At 37.7% G+C, this 22,937-nt stretch overlaps 1 protein-coding gene across 1 annotated transcript in view; it reads right to left on the bottom strand.

The window, feature by feature from the left end:
* EYA1 (EYA transcriptional coactivator and phosphatase 1) overlaps window positions 1–22,937 on the bottom strand; it is a 160,678-nt gene that overhangs the window by 45,858 nt on the left and 91,883 nt on the right. Inside the window, exon 12 of the mRNA XM_027127924.1 lies at window positions 3,539–3,628. Within this exon, the coding sequence (XP_026983725.1) occupies window positions 3,539–3,628 (90 nt within the window). The remainder of the gene's footprint in view (window positions 1–3,538; window positions 3,629–22,937) is intronic.

The raw sequence follows: 22,937 nt of genomic DNA, 5'->3' as shown, positions 1-22,937 counted from the left end.
CAGGAGAATCGACAAAAGGCAAGTTAAACTGAAATGTTATCGTATTCAGAAGGTCGATCACCTTTCAGTAAAAATCCAACAGAAAGAGCTCTTTCTCCATTCAATCAGAAAGAGACAGACTTTACTAAAGAAGCTGGAAAAAACCCTCCAATTTCATACTGTCATTCATAAAAAATGACTTCCATAATAAGCATCGTCGGATTGCACACGGAGACCTTTTGGTAAAATGATACGCAGGGTGTTAGTCAGACTTGGAAATAGGAAAGCCAGGAGTGCGTGGAACTCAAGTCTAAACGCTTCTCTGGGTGGGGGGGAAATATTATTTCCTCTGATAATTGTGTCTCCCTGTCACTCATGGTCCTTCACATGTCAGACATTTTTAATGGTTCGAAAAACCAGCTTTCTCCTTTTTATTTATTTTTTCCTGATGTGTCAACAGAATTAAATTGTGATTGCTTTTATTAAAAACTCTCACTAACTGAGATGACAAATAAGACTTTTAAAACTAAAATGGTTAACTTTTTTATGTCTTAAAATACAGTGACGATACTTCTAAATTACTTGAAAATCATATCGAAAATTTCCTAAATAATATCCTAATAACCATCTTAAGCAAATACTTTGATAACACAAGAGCTGTTACTGGAATCTCCTCACGGAGTGTATTTCATTATTGAGAATCTCTTTTAAGTCACAGCTTAAACTAACCAAATTAGACAGAGCGGCTGGCAAAAAGTTAAGATTTTAAAAGAAAACGAGGCTTAAGTCAACAATTCGAGTTCAGAAATCACACTTCAAGCTAACCAGTAGATTGTTAATCTCCTTGAAATAACCTGTACTCTAGATCTTCAAAAGCTAAAAACATGTAATTAAAATATATTAAAATATTCATGTCCTTTACCACAGTACATTGCTAATTGGCATGTGAAATCAAGCATTACCACATCATTTTTGCCTGATGAGACAATTTTGGTTTTCTAAAGGGTATTAAGCTAATACATTTATTTTTGCCAGGAAATAATTTTACTCTATTTTGAAAGAAACTAATATTTGCAATGACCAGTCTCAGGTTTGTTGAATTACAAAAATATAAAATGAAGGATTGAAATAAGTATAAAAACCAATGTATTTTTTAAATATTGCACAAATCAAAAGAAGGTAAATAATTTCCGAAGCCAGAGGCTAAGTGAATCTTTCATTTATACTTTTGCTTTATATTATTCGCAAGTAAAATAAAATCAATTTTGGGAAGGTTACAAGCTTAAATAATTTTTCACTATTGATTTTTACATTCGGTTGAATTATTCCTTCATTCTCTTTTCTACTTTACTTATAAGAAAGAGTCCTCATGCCAAGAGGAAAATCTGATATTTCAATATCTGTGTGGATCCCTAGTTCTTCTTTTTTAATTTGGGCTTATGAAAAAACTACATCCACTACAAACCTAAACTAGAACTTTTAATATTTACTTTTACTTCAGACCTTCTCTATATCGTTCAGTGTGAATAATGTTAGTAAACAAATAAAAATCTGGCTATAATATATCCAAACTGAGTTAGGAAGCTTTTCTGTCTATATTATGCCAAGTTAACTACTTTGCCTAACTTCTCACTTTTTACCACATAGTTTTGGCACTGTACAGTCAAGCTTTGTCATTTTTAAGAGGGTAGAGTTTAAAAACAATAGAAAATTACGGCTAATTTCTTCTTGATGGATGCTATTAACACCTATTAACATCAGTAAGAGTAACAGGTTTGAACCCAATAGAAAATATCAGCCTAGTCTGTATCGTTGGAAACAACCGAAACTTAGGAAAGGAATTCTAACATATTAGTAAAATACGGAATTTTTTGGTGCTGTTCTCTTATGAAGGGAATCACAACCATAAGGCAGAAACAGCTTTTGAAAAATAAGTATGATTATTAAGCTTTTAGAAAGGCAATTCTGAACTTGTCACTCACTTGGAATATTTCCACCTTAAAAAATAGTAATGCCTTACATGTAATTTCCTTAAGGAAAGCAAACACTTTAAAATGCAAAAAAAAAAATAAAATAAAATTCTGTATTTCACCCTAAGTGTAAAAATAAATATTTCACTAAGGAATGGGGGAAAAATGAAGCACATTTAAATAATTTCATTGCACTGGAAGTTGCCAATTCGTCTGTGAGTAGTTTCATTGCAGATGAAAAGAAATCAAAATACAGGACAGATGTTGAACAAACCGCATTTAAGTTCTGTCACACACTGGCATTTTTCAAATGATTTTGGCTCATCTATGAAATAAGGTGCATTTTGCTTGATTTTGAAAAGGGGAAACATAAGGAAATATTTAAAGGCCAATTGCTGCCAATTAACTTTGATCAGTAAAAGTTCTATTTGAATCTTTCAGATTCTTCTCCTGTCTGAAATAACATACATTTATAAAATCTAGGAAAACAACAACTTGATGATTAATGCCTGTTGGCAGCCCTACCACAAGCTTGCTTAATAGCAGGATTTAAATAAACAACTCTCTCTATTATGAAGGGAGTGAAATGTAGTTACAGGCATATTTTCTCATAATGGAGCTATGAAAACCAATATTCTTTATTCTTAAAAATGCTTCTGGGGCTTCCTTGGTGGCGCAGTGGTTAAGAATCCGCCTGCCAATGCAGGGGACACGGGTTCGAGCCCTGGTCCGGGAAGATCCCACATGCTGCGGAGCAACTAAGCCCGTGCGCCACAACTACTGAGCCTGTGCTCTAGAGCCCGTGAGCCACAACTACTGAGCCCACGTGCCACAACTACTGAAGCCCGCGTGCCTAGAGCCCGTGCTCCGCAACAAGAGAAGCCACCGCAATAAGCCCGCGCACCGCAACGGAGAGTAGCCCCCCGGCTCGCCGCAACTAGAGAAAGACCGCGCCTAGCAACGAAGACCCAACACAGCCAAAAATAAATAAATTAAAAAAAAAAAAAGCTTCTAATCAAGATCAGCATGTTTGTTATTGCCCGTAACACATTTAACCATCTTACAAAAGTTTCCCCCCAGGTTATAAAGGACAAATAAAATCATCAGCAGTTTGACATAAGGAATTCTGGCAACCCGAAGAGCAGAGGCCTGACTAAAATGTTATACGACCAATTGGGCCAGCCAGACAGAAAAGAATCTGACCCAATACGGTAAGAGTCTGACATGGACAGCATATGAAAGGATCACAAATTCTGTTGGATTCTAAAGGTAACCCATCTCAACAGTGATTATGTAACTGAGAAATCTGTAGCTTCTGATAATCAACACAGTTTAATATAAAACATTCTTGACATCAACTTTTAATCCCTATCAATAATCATGTGGAATCGAATTTTGAAATACAGCAGCCAAAGTAAAGCAAAACAGAAATTCCATGAAGGCAAAACGCATGACCATATAATCAATAATTACTTTATCTCCTTATTCCAATTATATATTCAAAAAATAATATCCCATTGTTATTTTAGGACCAATCACCTATTTCCAAACATGCAACATGAAGAGTATATAAAATAATCAGAACTTACCTCTAAGTCGTTAAAAAATAGATGTGTGTCTGCCAAGTTGAAAATCATTTCTTCCATGCGTAGTCCAAGGGAAACTGAAGTAGGTGGATCCTAAAAGAAGAATTTTACAGGTCAAGAACATACATACTTCAGGGTACAAGAAATACAGTGTCACGCTGAGAGGGAGTTAGCATCAGGAAAGGACAAAAGGCTTGGACTCCAGCTGCTTTTAGAGTGCGTGGCTTATTCTGTATTTGAACTTCAGTGACTTATTTTATTTAAAAAGTACCTCTAAGGTTGTTGGTACTTTGCATAATGAAGAAAAAAATTGCTGCTTATAATATTGCAAAAAATATAAAATCTAGGGTTACTTAGACATACAGAGTAGAGGAAATACAGCTTCACACGTCTGTTTCAGGAGCAAGAAATTCAGTGGATCAGAAAGACATTTTTTTTTTATGTTCCACCTCAATCCATGAAGTGTCTAAAAGCACTGCCACAAATATCAGAAAATAGATATAATATAGATTAATTTCAGAAGGACAGAAAATACCAATTTCACTCCAGATGATAACTACCATTATTTTGTATTTATTCAGATTGCCCGCCAATTTTGAGTATACTCAAAACGGAAGTGATGGTGGCCACTCTGACCAGCTGGCACCATGCCAGTGCAGGAAGCTGATCTTGACATTCATGTGACACTATCCAGTCATCAAACAGCCAGTAACACACACAGGGGAGCACAGTGGCTTCTACCCAACGCTTCAAGCCTTCGACACTAGTGATAGACAGTTTGTCCCACACAACACACATCCTGATGACATCTGTTGGTACTGAAGATGGGGGATATAGAGATATTTGCAAGGTTTTAATGGTGTTACTATATTCGTAATGCATCCAACCCAGGAAGCAACACTGTTCATGGTGAATATCCTGCATAATTAGTGAAAAAGGAAAAATATTCTGTAGAGAAAGTATTCAAGGATATGTGAGTTTTTCAAATTTTTATTGGCATTTTAATAGCAATACCAACTTTCACCTTTACGGTCTTTAAATTTTTCCAAAGAACAAAGTTTCTGATATACTCTTTTATTATCACAGCAAACCTTTGGAATCTATGTGGATCATTTAATTAGAGAAACTGTAACTAGAGAAATTATGCCTTCATGTCGCCCACCCATCTAGCTGGGGTGTACTTTGTGTGTCACCTGTCTTTGAGTCTTAGAGTGGAGAAAAACCCAGAGAAAATAACTCTTGCTTTCTAATACTGTCCAATATAAACCCCGTACATTTTCTCTATTGTCTTCATTTCAAAGCTCAAGACTTGCCTGTGTTTTACTCCCTACCCTCCAAGTATCTAAAGTCCATCAACACCAAGCCCCATCTTCTCATGGGCATTGGGAGGCAGCGACAAACGGTGGAAGAAGAGCCCTAGACCCAGAGGCCAAGCCCTATACTTGTTCTCTTAGTTACTTTGGTGTCTTTATCTCACTGAGCCTCAGTTTGCTCATCTAATAAATCAGGTGGCTTGATGGCAAATATGTTGTTCTCCCATAGAATAAAAAAAAAAACAAAACTCCATCTCTTCATTTGTCACAATCCCAGGTGTTTATACACCTGGGAGAAAGGAGGGGCCTGGGATGGTGGAGGGGGCAGAGACTCACTGGGTGCCAGAGACTCACTGGGTGCCAGCCATGGGCCAATCAACTGTGGCCAGGGAGGCGGAGTCAACACCATCCCTGCACCACCCATCCCACTAGCTCCGCCCACCCCACCAGCACACCCTCAGCTCCAGCACCAGCATGGTTTATCTCACAGGAGTCCCAGAGATGGACAAGAGGAGGTTTGGGGAAAATAGGGCAGGATGGTACTGCTGGTCTCAATTCCCCTCCCACCTAGGCCTTCTCTGCCAGCCGACTGGCAACGTAAAGGAGAGAGAAAACACATTATTGCCAAAAATTTGGGGTTAGATTGGCAAAGGGGCAAAGCAAATACCCCAGGGTTTGTAAGAGGGCAGACAGGAAATAAAAACACATAGGCCAACTGAGTGTCCAAGAGCTGTGCAGGGAGGGACAAAAAAAAACACTTCCCTCAAATTTCCTGTACAATGATTAAGGCTTGTTAAATCTTCCCTGCTTGATACCACCTAAAATCTATGAAATTTCATAGGTTGTAGAAGAATTAAAAACTGTTTACAAGTAAGTAAAGAAAAACTCTCATTGAATCTTGGTTTTATAGGAAATTGCTCACTTCCAAGAATTCCAAGTATCAATAAGTGTGCTGGAAAAAACAAATGCTCAAACACATACAGCCTAGAGCAGGATTAACCAGGAAGGGAAGTTCAAACAGCTGTTTCTAAAACAAAACACCTGACTCAGGTGTGTCCTCCCTCTAGTTGAGGCCAATAAAAATACACTGACTTGTCTCATAACCACATCAATGAATCTTTTTATGTGGCCAGGCGAAGGAGACTCACTGCAATTATTTAATGGGCAATTCTAGAATTGATATGCCATGGTATTGTTACTTCTGAAAAAGGATTATTTCTCCTTGATATGGTTGCTTATTTATACCACCATCAAAAGAATTACTCCATTGTTTGTGAATATATAGCCTACTCTAACTTTTCTTCATAAATTACAGTAATGACTTGTGAGTTGGAATACTAATAAATTTTAAAGGCTTGTTCAGTCTTGTGGTCAAATACAACATAGATGTTGGCCTTATTTACCTTTTAATGTTTTTCTCTTTTGTTATTAGCTGTCATTCCTTAACAGTTTTCATACCTGCCACTCCACAGTATTGTTAGGAAACATTTACACCACCAAAAGAACAGTGACGATCAACTGAAATGAAAGAATTTTAGAATAGGAAGGGGATCTAGTTGAAAGCAGTGTTTCTCAAATATTTTTTAACCATAATCCACAGTAAGAAAAATCATTTTATACTATGATCTAGTAACATCTCTCTCTCTGTCCCTCACACACACACAGCTGAAAAGTGAGCTTGGCAAAACGAGGCTTTCCACACTGTGTGGAGAGTATTCTGTTACTTTCCATTTCAGCGCCGTTAATGTGTCGAAGTCTACGGTTTGAAAAGCAGAGTTCTAAAGAACACCTACTTTGGATTTCAGAGACAGGAAAACTGATTTGCAGCCGTGTTATGATTTGCTTGTGGTAACAGCGCTGTTAGGGTACAAAGCTATCTCACCCTAAGTGTTTTACCTGAAAGGAAACTAGCCAGAAGAGCAGATAGGTAACCATGGTAACAGATCTGCTTCCACATTCTAGCAACTGGAGTTCTTCTCAAATCAAGGTTAGATCTGATCTTCCTATTATAATAATCTTTCAATATTTTCATATTTTTCAAACATGGCTGATACAAGTCAAATGTCAAAAAAGCTAACACTGAACAGTTAATAAATTAGTCCTAGCTTGATGGTTTATTTTGGCATATATAGAGGAAGAAAGAAAAAACACTTTTTAGACCCAAACTGAGACATTAGAATCACCATGTCTTTGGCTTAATCCTACTTTCCTTGTGCTTTGCAGTAACGAATTCCAGAGCTGTAGTTGTGAAATGGTGCCTTCTAAAACACCATTTTTTGCTACGTCACTTTTGAAAAATTATTTAGAACTTCGCCTCCACTTCCAAGAAACATTTCATTTTAAGTAAACCTTGTTGCCAAATGTTTCCATTCTTTTGTGAACTTGACTCCTCTGTGGTATTTACACTTCTAATTTCTTCTTCCCTTATGTCTGTAATATCATCAGTCTTTTCTGGGCATCTTCCTCGAATCTGATTATCCATCCTCTATCCCTTCAGTGATGTTGGTTCCTAGGACTGTTTTCATCCATTCCTCATTCTATTCACACTGCCTTACAGACTCCAACACACTCATACCTTCAACTATCACCCCATTCCCCTCTGTTGAACCTCAGACCTCATTTGTAGGCCCATATATCAATCACCTATTGGTCCTTTGTACTTGATGACCCATAGAGCACCTGAAACGCAATGGACTGCAGCCTGGATTCATCATATTTCCCACATCAAATGAACCACATGGTCCTGCCCCTTGGACCTGGAATTCATACCTTCCTTATATTCACCACCATTATCTTTTCTCATGTGTCTCGTTTGTAGCTATCTGTAGTAGCTTCCCTCACTGGATAGGTCTCCCCCGGTTACCGACATGAATACAACCAAGTCTCTGTTCAACCCCCATGCTCAGTCCTGCATCCCACAGAGCGCTTCTTTCAGTGCCCCTCCATCAATCCAGAGGCTCTTCCCCGACTCCTCCCAGCTGGGCTCATCAGCCGCTGGGTACCACAGCTGTATGTGCTCTTGTCTATGTCAGAGACATATCCCTGTTATCTTTCTCTCTCCATCCTTGGGACCATGCACAATGCCTGGCACAGGGCTTTCCCAAAGTTTGGTGGAGGAATAAATGAATGAAAGAAATAAGCAGCAGATATTTCAAATAATTGTAATGAAGAAAAAAAAATAAAATTTATTATTTTTTATTTATTATTAGTTTTTAGTGGTAATAAAAAAAAAAAAAAAAATCCTAGATACCTAGCTTAGGGGGAAAAAAGGACATTTGATTCCTAAAAGTCATTCTATCTACATAATATGGTATCAATATTAAACATGTTCATTCATACTTTGTACCTGATTAAAGAGCAGCTCATTCTTAGAAGAGCTACTTACAAAGCCTTACTTATCTATTTGATGCAGTGAATAAGATTAACATAAGATCAGCATACAATTATTTATTTTTAAAATTTATCAGTGGTATGCGTTACAACATCTTGCAAAATATATTCTCACATTCTCTGCAATCTAGTTCCCTAGTAAAAACTGAATAGTTCAGTGAAGAGGCTCAAACAGAGAAAATACAATCAAATGCTTTATCATTTTTCTTGTTTAATGAATAAACAGTGTAAACTTACTATAGTTCTTCTGCCCAGGAAATTCTACTAGTTGTTCCTTAATAAGACAAGACAGACAGCGTCTAGCACCGCCCCTCACACACACACACACACACACACACACAGGAATTAAATTTAACTCTGATCTTAAATTATTTTGATATGATAGTAAATTGCAAAGCAACCTAAATGTCCATCAACGGATGAATATATAGAGATAATGTTGTACAAATATACAATGGAACATCACTCAGCCATAAAAAGGAATGAAATAATGCCGTTTGCAGCAACATGGATGGACCTAGAGATTATCATACTAAGTGAAGTAAGTCAGACAAAGACAAATATAATATCACTTATGTATGGAATCTAAAAAAAGATACAAATGAACTTATTTACAAAACAGAAATAAACTCACAGACATAGAAAACAAACTTCTGGTTATCAAAGGGGAAAGGTGGGGGAGGGAGGGATAAATCAGGAGTTTGGGATTAACAGATACACATCACTACATATAAAACAGATGAACAGCAAGGACCCACTGTACAGCACAGGGAACTACATTCAATATCTTGTAACAACATATAATGGAAAAGAATCTGAAGAAGAATATGTATATATATATATATAGTCTATATATGTATATTATATATTCTATATATGTATATTTTATATATATATATATATATATATATAAAACTGAATCACTTTGCTATACACCAGAAACTAACAGAACATTGTAAATCAACTATACTTCAACTTAAAAAAAATTGCAGTTGTCTGCTTAAATTCATGAAAATAAGGTGAAGGAACTCGTTGCAATGCTAGGCTACCCAGGGCTGTTTTGTGTAAGTCAAAAATAGTTATGTCTATTGAAGAGAAAGCAACATTATACAGATAAATTAGACCCAAGCCTAAAACAATTGTTTTGCTCTCATCTTCTATCCAGTGATCTTTAATTATCCCATTCCCTCAAGATCTTTGTCTCCTGTTTCCAGAACACAGAGCTGCCCACAGAGACTAAAGTTATTATCATCCTGTATTCAAATCATCAGTACCATCCCTGGCCTGTTGTCATTCTTTTACTGTTCCTTGATTTTTTGTTTTAGCCTGATCACTGCTATTACACTAGATCCTCATGTGATGAAAATGCTTTAAAGAGAAGAAATTCTCGACAAAATCAGTGCCTAGAAATGCTGAAATACCATTAAATTCATCTTCTAGGGGGATTCATGTCTGTCAGTCTTGAATTGACATGTAGAAAAACTATAATGTGATTTGAAGTAAATGAAAGAAAAGGGTGTCCGTAAATGTATGTGGGTATTAGAACACTGGAGGACTAGGAATGTGGGCTCTTGTTGCCTTGTTTTGCTTTACAGATGAGCTAGGGCATTGGATAAACTTCAAGCATCACTAAAAATGCACTTTTCAGTAAGCACAATCCACAGCAGTTCCGAAATTTGATTTCACCAAGACTCAAACACCAACGAAGACACTGTTGTGCCTGCAGGGCTGTGTCATTACCTCCACACATCCATCTAGGAATTCTCTCAGGATGACAAGTAATGAAACTCCTTGTGATCAGAGCTTACAAGGATGCCATCCAGTTCATCTTTGGGCTGAACTAGGTCTAACACTAATCCCAACACAAGGCATTGGCAGGGGTACTTTTTTGCTACATGTCACAGAAATTGAAGGAGCTTCTTCCAAGATAATTGTGCTTCCAACCTGCAGGCATACAGGGTAGAAGGACACTGGAAGTGCACACTCTTATGGTGGTCGTACCATGGGTTTTGCAGTCATGGAGTCTAGACTGGAATTCTAACTTTGCCATTTACTAGCTGTGTGGTGGGCAAGTTCAGTTACTTAAACCCCTGGACCTCAGGTCCCCCATCAGTAAAACAGAAATACAACAGGTTTGTTTGAAGGATTAAACTGGTAACACATTTAAAGTTCTGAACATAGCGCCTGCCAAGTATTAAGCTACTGCTGCTGCTACTAGGGTGGTGGTGGTGATTTCTACTATCACTATACTACAGTTATAACAGCAGATCAATCTGAACATGGGACACCATGTCTCCACTACAAAAACATGCATTAGCATTCTGCACTCAGATTGGATGTGAAGTTCATGCTTTTTAAAGATAAGGGCAACCCTAAATTCCTCATGCCAATATTTTTGAGGTGACTGTGTTTTTAAGAGACCAATCATCAGTAAAGCTGATTTGTGCAGATGTTAAATGGGGAACATGCAGTGTGACCACTCCTAGAAGGAGCGTCATTGGTTCTCCCAAAAGATCTCAACCAAGCTTCTCATCACTAGGAGAGATGACTCAACTCTAGCAAACTGGCAAAGGTGTTGTCCCATACTCTGAAGATCTAGGAACTAAAGGGAAGGAAGTGTCATTCAGATAGGATCCAAATACTGCACGGATTCAGTAGAAACCTAGAAGTGTTCTTTAAAAAATAAACCAATTACTTGCACAGCCAAGCAGTGTGATCTTCATGGGCGGGTCACATACCTGTTAGCTTATACCCTTTAGTCATTAAAGGGTCAAATGTGAACAGGCACTTAAGCACAGCCCAAATCCATTGCTTACAGTCAATTAACAAATGACTTGGAAGAACAGGTCTTGGAAAAATCTTGACTCTGCCCAAGTTTATCAACAAATGGCTGGTAGTGATAAACGGCAATAAACAGTTAATTACTGAGGTACATTCCAAATTTAGTACCTTCAATGTATAGTCCCTGAAAAATTTCAGTATTCACAAAATGATGTTATGTTTTAGCATTTGAAGAACAACATAATAATTCAGAGAGGTCTTGTTTGTGGTAGGGTCAAAGGATAAATTTGTGGGACTACTTTAAGAATATCAACATCATATAAAATTATCAGCTAACATAACAAGAAAGAAAAGTGGAGTCTTCTAGTATTAGTTCTTCCACAAATAGCAATTCTGATTGTCATGTGATTAACTACCAGGGAAAGGTATTCCATTTCTCAGCTCTCTGATGTGAGCATAGCATTCTTTCCCTAATGTAAATAGTTGATCACTTCCAAGTCAAGATTACAATGTATACACATTGTACATAAACCTCTGTTAAATAGTATTCTTACACTGAGATTTACAAGGAAACTGCCTGTAGATTAAATGCCTAAGGCTAGGCTTAAGCCTCAAGAGGCAGAGTTGGATTTACCTTTAAAGTTACCCACCAAGCATCAAGCAAACCTATAGATTAATCACATTAGTTCACTGACTCAGAACTATGGCTGGTAAACTGAAATTCATGATGCTGTTGAAAAGATAATAAAGGAATGTGGCACCTGCATGCGCCACTGAGGATATCTATCTGTCTCCTAGAGGTGATCCTTAACAAGGATGTGTACTAATACTGGAGAGATATTCAAGGACAGAAGATATTTGAGAAAATCTCTAAATTCAGAAAGTGGTTTAGGTTTATCTCAACACTTTGCCTCACCAAAAGTAACTATGGGTTATTTGCAACAAGCACTGTCACATCTTTTTATTTCTGATGTGCATCCACATATACTTGGTTCTGCTGAGTTAATGAACTTGTGGTTTAACTCCCCTCCCGCCCCCGCCCAAAACTCTGGAGTTTTCTCCTTCCTAATCAACTAACTTTGAGCCAATAAGAAAGGATTTACAGGATAATTACAATAGATTGTTAGATGAGACTGTCCAACCAGCAAGCTGAAGTTTAAAACAAGAGCAACCAGACATTACACATCTCTTACTGGAAGGATATACCTCACCTATGAAGTCTTAACCCAAACAAACAAACAAACCATTAAACCTGAATCTAATTAAGCTTCTGGATCTAGCTACTAATTTACAGGAAATACAGGGGACAAAAGAATATGTGACAAAGGAACACAATGGAGATGCAATCAAGAAAACCCAGTCTCAGACCCTCTATAAGACAGATGATCTGGTTATTTCAACAGAAATACTCAAGGTTAAAAAAAAAGATTGAGTGAGAATGTACAGCTTAAAGACATGTAAGAGACATACAATAAACTGTAAAAAAAAATTATAAAACCACTGGAGAAAAACACTTTACAAACTAGGAACAGAGGATAGAAGGAAACTATCTCAATACCACAAAGGACATATATGAAAAGCCCACAGGCAACATCATACTCAATGGTTAAAGTCTGAATGCTTTTCCTCTATAACCAGGAGCAAGACAAGGATGCCTGCTTTTGCCATTTCTAGTTGACATATTCCTGGAAGTCTTAGCCAGAGCAATTCAGTAAGAAAGAAAAAGAAATAAAAGGCATCCAAATAGGAAAGGAAGAAGTAAAATGTCTTTGTTCACAGATGACATGATCTTATATGTAGAAAACGCCAAAGAGTTTCTAAAAACTGTTAGAACTAATAAATGAATTCAGCACAGTTACAGGATACAAAATCAGGACACAAAAATCAATTGCATTTCTATATACTAATAATGAACAATCCAGGAAGGAAGTTAAGACAATTTCATTTAAAATAGCATCAAAATGAATAAAATACTTAGAAATAAATGTAACCAAGTAGGCAAAAGACTGGTATACTGAAAACTACAAAATGTTGCTGAAAGAAATCAAAGAAGAAACAAATAAATGGAAAGGCAGTCCATGTCCATGGATGGAAGACTTAATATTAAGATATCAATATACCCAAAGTGATTTACCCTATCAAGTTTTCAATGATGTTTTTTGCAAAACCAGACATATCCATCATAAAATTCATATGGAATCTCAAGGGGCCCCAAATAGCCAAAACAATCTTGAAACAGAATAACAAAGTTGGGTCTCACACTTTCTGATTTCAAAACTTAGTTACAAAGCCACAGTAGTCAAAACAGTGTGGTATAGAGTGATATATAAAGACAGACATATAGACCAATGGAATACAACAGAGAGCTCAGAAATAAATTCCTACATATATGGTCAAATGACTTTCAACAAGGGTGCTAAGATTATTCAATGAGGAAAAGACAGTCTTTTCAACAAATGGTGTGGGGAAAACTGGATATCCACATGTAAAAGAATAAAGTTGGATCCTTACCTTACACTGTATACAAAAATGAACTCAAAATGGATCAAAGACCTAAACCTGAGAGTGAATCTATAAAACTCTTAGGGGAAAAGCTTCATAACACTGAATCTGGCAGTAACTTCTTGGCTATGACACCAAACACACAGGCAAAAAAAGAAATAAATAGATAAATGTGACTATATCTAAAAACTCTGTGCATCAAAGGGTCCAATTAACAGAATGAAAAGGCAACATATGGAATAGTAGAAAACATTGAAACTCATATCTGATAGGAGATTAATATCCAGGATATACAAAGAACACCTACAACTAAGCAACAAAAAATGAACAACCCGATAAAAAAATGGGCAAAGAACTTGAATAGATATTCTCTAAAGAAGATATACAATAGAAACATCGTATCACTATGTTGTGCACCAGGAACTAACATAGTGTTGTAGGTCAATTATACTTAAAAAGAAAACAAATAAACTCATAGAAAAAATCAGATTTGTGGTTACCAGAGGTGGGAAGTGGGGGCATGAGGAATTGGATGAAGGTGGTCAAAAGATACCAACTTCCAGGGCTTCCCTGGTGGTGCAGTGGTTGGGAATCTGCCTGCCAATGCAGGGGACATGGGTTCGAGCCCTGGTCTGGGAAGATCCCACATGCTGCGGAGCAACTAGGCCCGTGAGCCACAACTACTGAGCCTGAGCATCTGGAGCCTGTGCTCCGCAACAGGAGAGGCCACGACAGTGAGAGGCCCGCGCACCGCGATGAAGAGTGGCCCCCACTCACCGCAACTGGAGAAAGCCCTCGCACAGAAACGAAAACCCAACACAGCCAAAAATAAATAAATAAATTTATAAAAAAAAAAAAGATACTAACTTCCAGTTATAAAATAAATGCTAGGGATGTAATATACAACATGATTAATATAATTAACACTGCTGTATGATATATATGGAAGTTGTTAGAATAAATCCTAAGAGTTCTCATCACAGGTAAAAAATACTTTTTCTTTTTTGTTTATTTAACTTACTGTGATAATTATTTCAAGATGTATGTAAGTCAAATCATTATGCTCTACACAAACTTATACAGTGCTGGATGTCAATTATATCTCAGTAAAACAGGAAGAAAAAAAGCTAAAATAAAAAGAAGATATACAAATGGTCAACAAGCACATGAAAAGATGATCAACATAACTAATCATTAGGGAAATGCAAATCAAAATCACAATGAGATACCACCTCACACTCATTAGGATGGCTACTATAAAATAAAAAAACAATCTGGAAAATAACAAGTGTTGATGAGGATATAGAGAAACTGGAACCCTTGTGTGCTGTTGGCACAGCTGCTATGAAAAACAGTATGGCAGTTCCTCAAAAAATTAGGCATAGGGTTACTATGTGATCCAGCAATTCTACTTCTGGTACCTGAAATAATTGAAAGCAGGGTCTCCAAGAGATATCTGTACACCCATGTTCATAGCAGCCTTATTCACAATTGCTAAAAGGTAAAAGCAACCCAAGTGTCCACTGACAGATGAATAGACAAAATGAGGCATACCCATACAATGGAGTATTATTCAGCCTTAAATAAAAAGGAAAGGAATTCTGACACATGCAAACAACATGAACGAACCCTGAAGACATTATGCTAAGTGAAGTAAGCCACTCACAAAAAGACAAATACTGTATGATTTTACTTATATGAAGTATTCAGGAGAGTCAAAATCAGATTATCACACTAACTGAAGTAAGTGAGACAGAGAAAGACAAATATATGATATCACTTACATGTGGAACCTAAAAAATAATACAAATCAACTTATTTACAAAACAGACTCACAGACATAAAGAACAAACTTATAGTTACCAAAGGGGAAGGATAAATTAGGAGTATGGGATTAACAAATACACACCACTATATATAAAAAGATAAAAAACAAGGATTTACTGTATAGCACAGGGAACTGTATTCAGCATCCTGTAATAATCTATAAAGGAAAAGAATCTGAAAAAGAACATATATATACCTGAATGACTCTGCTGTACACCTGAAACTAACACAATATCATAAATCAACTATAGTTCAATAAAAATAAATAAATAACAGAGCAGTCAAAATCATAGAGACAGAAAGTAGAATGGTGGTTGCCAGGTGCTGTGGGGAGGAGAGGATGGGGAGTCATTTAATGAGTATAGACTTTCGGTTTTGCAAGATCAAAAGAGTTCTGGAGATTGGTTGCACAATAATGTGGATGAATTTAATACCACTGAACTGTATGCTTAAAAACTGCTAAGAGGGCTTCGCTGGTGGCGCAGTGGTTGAGAGTCCGCCTGCTGATGCAGGGGACACGGGTTTGTGCCCCGGTCCGGGAAGATCCCACGTGCTGCGGAGCGTCTGGGCCCGTGAGCCATGGCCGCTGAGCCTGAGTGTCCGGAGCCTGTGCTCCGCAACGGGAGAGGCCACAACAGTGAGAGGCCCACGTACCGCAAAACAACAACAACAACAACAAAACACAACAAAAAAAACTGCGAAGAGTTTATCTTACGTGTATTTTGCAATTTAAAATCAAAAAAAGAATCGGAGAAATGTAACTGTTGATTAGACATTCAATGATATTAAGAAATTATTATTAATTTTGCTAGATGGCTAAAGTTCTGAGTAACATCTACTATTTCTATTCTAAAAATTCTTTTAATGGGGTCTTAAATACATACTGAAATACATACAAATGAAATAATATGATCTCTGGGACTTGCTTTGAAAAATAACCCTAGGGTAGAGTAGGATAGGGGAGGGATGTGGTAAAGGACATACATGCAACAAGATTAACTAGGATCTGATCATTGTTAAAGCTGGCAGAGGTTACACTGGGTTTCGTTATACTATTTCATCCATTTATGTAGATGTTTAGAAGTTTCTATAATAAATTTAAAAAAAAAATTCACTGAGTCCAGATTGGTTGTCTTTTGGTGGTGAAACTATAGATTAAAAATATTTATTTTGAAAATGTAAAGCACACTCAAACCATACTTTTAAAATGACAAAAGAAATTTTTAAGTCAAAATTACAAAAGTCTTGCAAAATTCCTCAGCATCTCCCTTTTATGGAAAAGATGCTAGGAGTTGCTTGGTAATCTGTACTCAGACTTAAGTGAGATTTGTCATATACAGAAGGATGTAGGTCAGAAGACAATGCTTTTCCTGTATTAACTCTACTAATTTTTTATCATATGGGATGGTCTTTTCCAGAAAAGCAGAGAAACTCCTACATTCATAATGGATGCCACAGGACCTATGTCTTATATGTTTAGGAGCAGCAGTGTCACATTGCAATGCCGATTGGCTGCAAAGGAGAATTCCCAGGGTAATTTAAGAAGAGCAGTAACCCTAGAAGCATCTCATTTAGCACCTCTGGCATTTATTTTTTGGTTGTGCAGCTCCTGTGGATCCTGATCTTTTTTTTCTGGCTCACAATACTAGTGTTATCATTTGACATCCTATTATTGGCTCTTTCTTACTAGCTAAGTAATTGTAGCTATTAGAGAACACTTGTCATGAGTAATACAGGAAGACTTGTTTCCTTCCTAATATTGTTATTCCTTTGGAGATTCTGTGGTTTCTCTCTTTGTGGATTTAGAGTGGCGTTAGCTTAGATCAGTTTTGCCCCAATGAAGGACTGCTGTTGAAGACTCATCCATTTCCTACCGACTGCCTCCTTTATTAATTTATAAGCTCCCTGAAGGCGGGAATTACGGTTAGGCACCTATTACATTTCTATGTATGTATTCAAGAAATTATAAAGGACTGACATATATACACTATTATGTATAAAACAGACAACTAATAAGAACCTGCTGTATAACAAATAAATTTTTAAAAAAAGAAATCATAAAGGACTGACATTCTGAATGACTCATTGGTATCAGACCAGGAGATAAATGGTGACTCAGGAAGGAGAGGGGTTCACAGCCAAGTGTGTCTTAGGTACTACAGCCTGTATAACATGGGTGGTTTTGCGTGTGCAACTTGGAACGGTGCCATTTGGTGGTACAATTTTCTGAATTACTTAATGGATGTTTTCAGTGATCATTACTCACAACGAAATTACTACAGGCCAGAAGGCTAAGGAACTGCGTACCATCTACTGCTTCTACTATGATAAATTCTTTGGATGGGGTCTTAAATTTTGGTTAGTCCTAACATGGAGACCACATGGCATTAGCGTGGACTCTTACCCAGATGTGTGGGGAGGAGCAGCGGTGGGTACTTTCTGACATGACTTGTGCTCTATTCCAGGGACCAAGATGAAGTTCATGCTGCTCAGATTATTTCGTTGGCCATTTACGTTGAGAAATATCATAGTTACATCTGCATTGCCAATTCCAGTATTTGTACATGATATTTGATCTTAACTATCTGTAAAACTGTTTGGAAGGATGGGAGGCACTCAGCCCTAATTCTCATTTCGTGGCTTCAATGGCAATTTAATCTACTTTTAATGGCAAACACGAGCACCCCCCATACCTACCATCCCTCGAACTGAGACTGATTAAAAAAAGCTTTTCTTGGGTTTCCCTGGTGGCGCAGTGGTTGAGAGTCCGCCTGCCGATGCAGGGGACATGGGTTCGTGCCCCGGTCCGGGAAGATCCCACATGCCACTGAGCGGCTGGGCCCGTGAGCCATGGCCGCTGAGCCTGCGCGTCCGGAGCCTGTACTCCGCAACGGGAGAGGCCACAGCAGTGAGAGGCCCGTGTACCGGGAAAAAAAAGAAAAAAATTGCTTTTCTTAACCCATTTTCATTACTTTCTCAAAATTCTATTTTTGGCTCAGAGTGTCCATGGCCCTTTGAACCTCAAAATAGATAGTTTGAGGAATACCTGTTTATCTCTTCTTGGGTTTTTAGAATAGTATCCAGAATGTTATTCTGAGTACAAAAATAAAATACTTTGTCCTTTCTCTAGAAACCTTAAAGCTAACCATTCATCTAGCCATAAAAATATCTTTTTTTATATGACTATTTTAAAAGATACAACCCAAGATTTTTAGTTTTGGTTTAACAATGTTCCAATGCCAAATATTACATTAGATCTTGTGTAGTCCAAAAAGAATAAGTTGCTTAAGTTTTACTGTAAAAACAACTAAAAATAGCACCAAACGTTAAAAAGAAAGCGATTTCTCTTTATTGCTTAGATATACGAGTAAAATATTAAAAGAAAAAATTGTTCGTATTGTTAATATAGCTCTGGTTCCTATTTCCACACCCTTGAAATTTTGCCCTTTTATTCCTTTTCTTTTACCATCTTAGTTTTCTACACTGAAAAGCAAAAAAATTTAACAGTGAAATAAACCAAGCAAAAGTATAAGGTAATATACATTTATCCAATTCAAATTATTTTAGCAGAGACCTTTAAGAAATATTTTAATACCTAAGTCATTGTTCTAATATTAGATAGCTGCAGCATTCCGAGTAATAGGAATTCTACAGTAATAGTAATATAGTATAGTAATATAGTAATATTACTGTAGTAATTCTACAGTAATAGTAACAGGGTTCTACAAAGTACCAGTGATGCTGGGGGTTTATTTTACTGAAAGCTGAAAAAATTAATTTTGCTTTTTAATTTTTATCTATTACTATTTCCAATTTCCAAGTACCTTTTAAATACATGATAAATGTCTTTTGCATCTCTCCTATCTGAATACATACCCCACTACATCTATGTGATCAAACCTATACAGAATCCTGGCAATTGCTATCCTAATACTTTGGATCAAAAAGTGGAATCTATCATGTTTTAAAAATGCTATTTAAAGAGTTTATCTTAGGCTAGAAAGAGGTGCCAGAAGATGGTTCAACTATTTCAGAAAGTCTGACTAGTTCCCTGGGATACAGTACTTACATTTTTAATTTGTGGACTAAAAGGTAAGGTTCTAAAAATTCTATCTGCTCTGATCCTATGTGGGCAGCTAAGCCTCCACTGGTGAACAATTACTGGGATTGAAGTGGCCCAGTGAGGTGTGATGCGAAGGATGTGAACAGGTTTATGAGGATTTGTTGGTCAATGTGAAAATCTTGTAAAGTCTCCTCAAAGCAACAACAAATCTTGGCCAGTCTCAATCAAAGGAAAGAAAAAAAAAATACCCATTTTGGACCCCTTAAGCAACTCCTTATTTAGAATGCTAATGTTACAGCCACAGACGGGGCCCAAATGCCATTTAAAATAAATTCTCCCCATTCAGGATCTTTTGTTTTGGAGAAAAAGAAGCTGAAAAACAGAAATGGGCAGGCGCTCTGAGTCCAGGAGTGGCTTATTTTCAAGGCCCCATGCTGGTTGCTCACAAGGGAAGGATTAAAGATAAGATGAGAAAATTAGCTCCCTTCTTGGAGAGAAGGAAAAAAAAAATATGCTAAAATATTATTTCATTTAAAAATATTTCTAAAAGTGTTATGTAAATGATATGTACAACCTATGAGACCCAAAGATTCCACTGTTTTCTTTCTTTTCTCTAACCTGTCTAAAGTTATCAACACCGTCAATGGTATATTAACTTTTTGCAATTTTATAAGGCCCTTTCACTGAACAGCTGGTGTGAAATGCCAAGGTTTAGGAGTTGGGCATAGTTCTGATGCCAATTAAGAAATAATCTGGATTACCAGGAGAGAAGGTACACACATGAAAAATAAATCACAGCTGAATTACTCATTGAATGATTTTAAAAAGAAAAAAATCCAAACCTGTGGTAGGGCTAATCAGGTCATTTTTACTGATTAGATATGTGACACTCGACTGCTCTAATTTTCTCCTATTTAAGAGACTCTCTTTCAACATCATGAAAATAATACCCAAGTAGAGAATAAGGGTAAGAACTTCACCATTCCAAAGATGAATTGTGATTGTGGAGAAAACCCAATGAATCCCAAACATGGGACAGATGCCAAGACGTGGTACAAAGAGGGAGGAAGGAGAAGAAAGCCAGAACAGATCTAGCCAAGTTGGGGCCCATGCACTGCCAGCAAAAAGCCTACATGGCTAAATCCAATCAAAAGACATCTAGATTTCACTTGTAACCACTCTCCTATCTCTCTCTCCTTCCTAGTGTTACAGCCATTCTCTTAGACCTTTATTATTTCCTACGGGAGGACTGTAATAATCTTCTCTGCTATCACATCCATCTTCCAAATGGTACACGTCCATCATGTCGCTCTACCGTTTCAATATCGTTCATGGCATCCCCATGCCCACATCACAAAATCCTGGCATTCAGGGCTCCTGGCACCCCCCTTTTGAGGGTGATGGGCCCATCAGAAGACTAGATGAAATTCCTGACGTTGTCAGTTAATAGATGTGCTTCCTTGGGCCAATCATTTAATCTTCTGAGCCACAGCCTCCTCATTAGAAAAAAAGAAGGAACTAATTGGATATTTAATCAATGTGAGATGGCAGTGCAGACTGTAGAAGCTGAACAAAGGTGCAGTCTTTTTATTACCATTTCAGTACATATTCTGCTACTCATCTTCTGCAATTCCGATCCTCTATATGTACTTCATAGATATCCAGCCACTTTGCCTCTCATTTCCCTAAACGGTTACACTCTCCTTCCACCTCTCCCAGTCTGCTACCTGGAACGACAAAGTAGTCACTATTGCTCACTCCCTCCTTTGAACCCCCCAAAGTAAGCAATAACAGCTCTTATTTACAAAGTGCCTATGAGTATTTTTCTAGGTGCTTTACTTTGTTTTCCCAACAGCCCTGTGATTGCTCCCATTTTATAGATGGGAAGATGAAGACAGAACAAGTGAGACTTGCATTATCTCCAAGGGGCTTTTCCAGGCCTTAGAGCAAGGGAGGTCCAAAGCTGGTGGTGGCAGGCCAGTACGGTGGCTGGAAAGCTGTGATGGTTCACGTTTGTTCACTGCGTTCCCTTTTACATGTATGAACATGAAAAATAGGCTTCATTCAATAAGGTAGCAGGAACATACATTTCAGTCTATGTTATAGCCAGTAAGCAGGAAGAGGCCGCCAGTTAAAGGGAAAGAGAACCACTGTCAGGATAAGGGCAAAAAAAAAAAGGGATGAAGGAGGCTCTTTCAGCTGGAAATCCCTTTGATAGTCAAAAACATTGTGTTTTGGTTCATTGTGAGAGTTTAGGTTCCATGTCAATTCACAGTATCCAAAGGTTATATTGGGAACCCTAATTTATTTCATCATTTTGATCTAACTTGGCATTGATACACAAAGAAGAGAATAAAATCAGGGAACAATCCTTTGCGAGTAAGTGGCCACTCAGCACACCTGTCACACAGCCCTAGGGCACTTCTCTGCTGGGATGACCAGAGCCACCACAAAGGTTTGAAAGTCTGCTCTGGGTTTTACTCATTTGTCGAATATTTCTTAGCTGAGAACTGTGGCTGCCACGGCCACCCATGCACCCGAACCCATTCTCTGTTTCTTCCCGGGCACACAGCTAGGCTACATCTCCTGGTCCCCTTTGCGCTGGGCCAAGGGAGCAGAGGTTATGTACCCTTCTAAGCCTGGCCCATAAAGCCTGCCACTCGTGCTCCCTCCTGCTTTTTCTCCCTGTGGGCTAGAAAGCTGATGACAAGGATCACAGAAGTCTCAGAAGCTACACGGTGAGATGGTACAACCATCATCTGCAGTGCCAAAGCCTGCCTAAACCAAGCAACCCGGGAGATCCACTCAAGACCATTCAGTAGGAAACAGATACATTTCTGTTGTGTTGGAGCCATGAGATTTGGGGCCTATTTCTTACCACCATTTTGCCTACCCTGACAAATTCATGTGCTCCCTTGTGCTTCACTGGGGCCCCAGATGCAGATACACAATGCCTGCATTGAGTTTACTGTCTAGTGAGCCACACTGTGGCCGTCATTGAATTGTCCTGATGTCCTGAAGGCAGGAGTAATATTAACTAACACAAAGTTCAGAGCATGATCTAGAGCGAGGGCAGGCAAACCTTTTCTCTAAAGGGACAGACAAAAAATATTTTAGACTTTGCAGGCCATATACGTTTTCTGAGACAAATTCTTCATCTCTCTCTCTTTTTTTTTAAATATATATAACCCTTTAAAAATTCAAACAACATTCTTAGCTTGGAAGCTCTACAAAAACAGGCCATGAACCAGATTTGGCCTATGAGATGTAATCTGTCAATCCCTGGTCTAGATTTTTAAAATCCAGTGGAAGGATCATATTTCATGACATGTAAAAATTACATGAAATTCAAACTTGGGAACTGTAAGTAAAGTTTTATTGACATTTATTCAGTTACATATTATCTGTGGCTGTTTTTGCACTACCAGGGCAGAGCTGAATAGTTATGACAGGATATGGCCCACAGAGCCTGAAATATGTATTATCTGACCCTTTATCAAAAAAGTTTATGAAACCCTGGTCTGGA

The sequence above is a fragment of the Aethalodelphis obliquidens genome, unplaced genomic scaffold (genome assembly GCF_003676395.1).
Source record: "Aethalodelphis obliquidens isolate GAN/ISIS:26980383/991018 unplaced genomic scaffold, ASM367639v1 scaffold33, whole genome shotgun sequence".
In the NCBI taxonomy this organism is placed as follows: Eukaryota; Metazoa; Chordata; class Mammalia; order Artiodactyla; family Delphinidae; genus Aethalodelphis; species Aethalodelphis obliquidens.
Note: the sequence above shows the minus strand (reverse complement) of the source record. Positions and strands in the feature narration are given on the sequence as shown.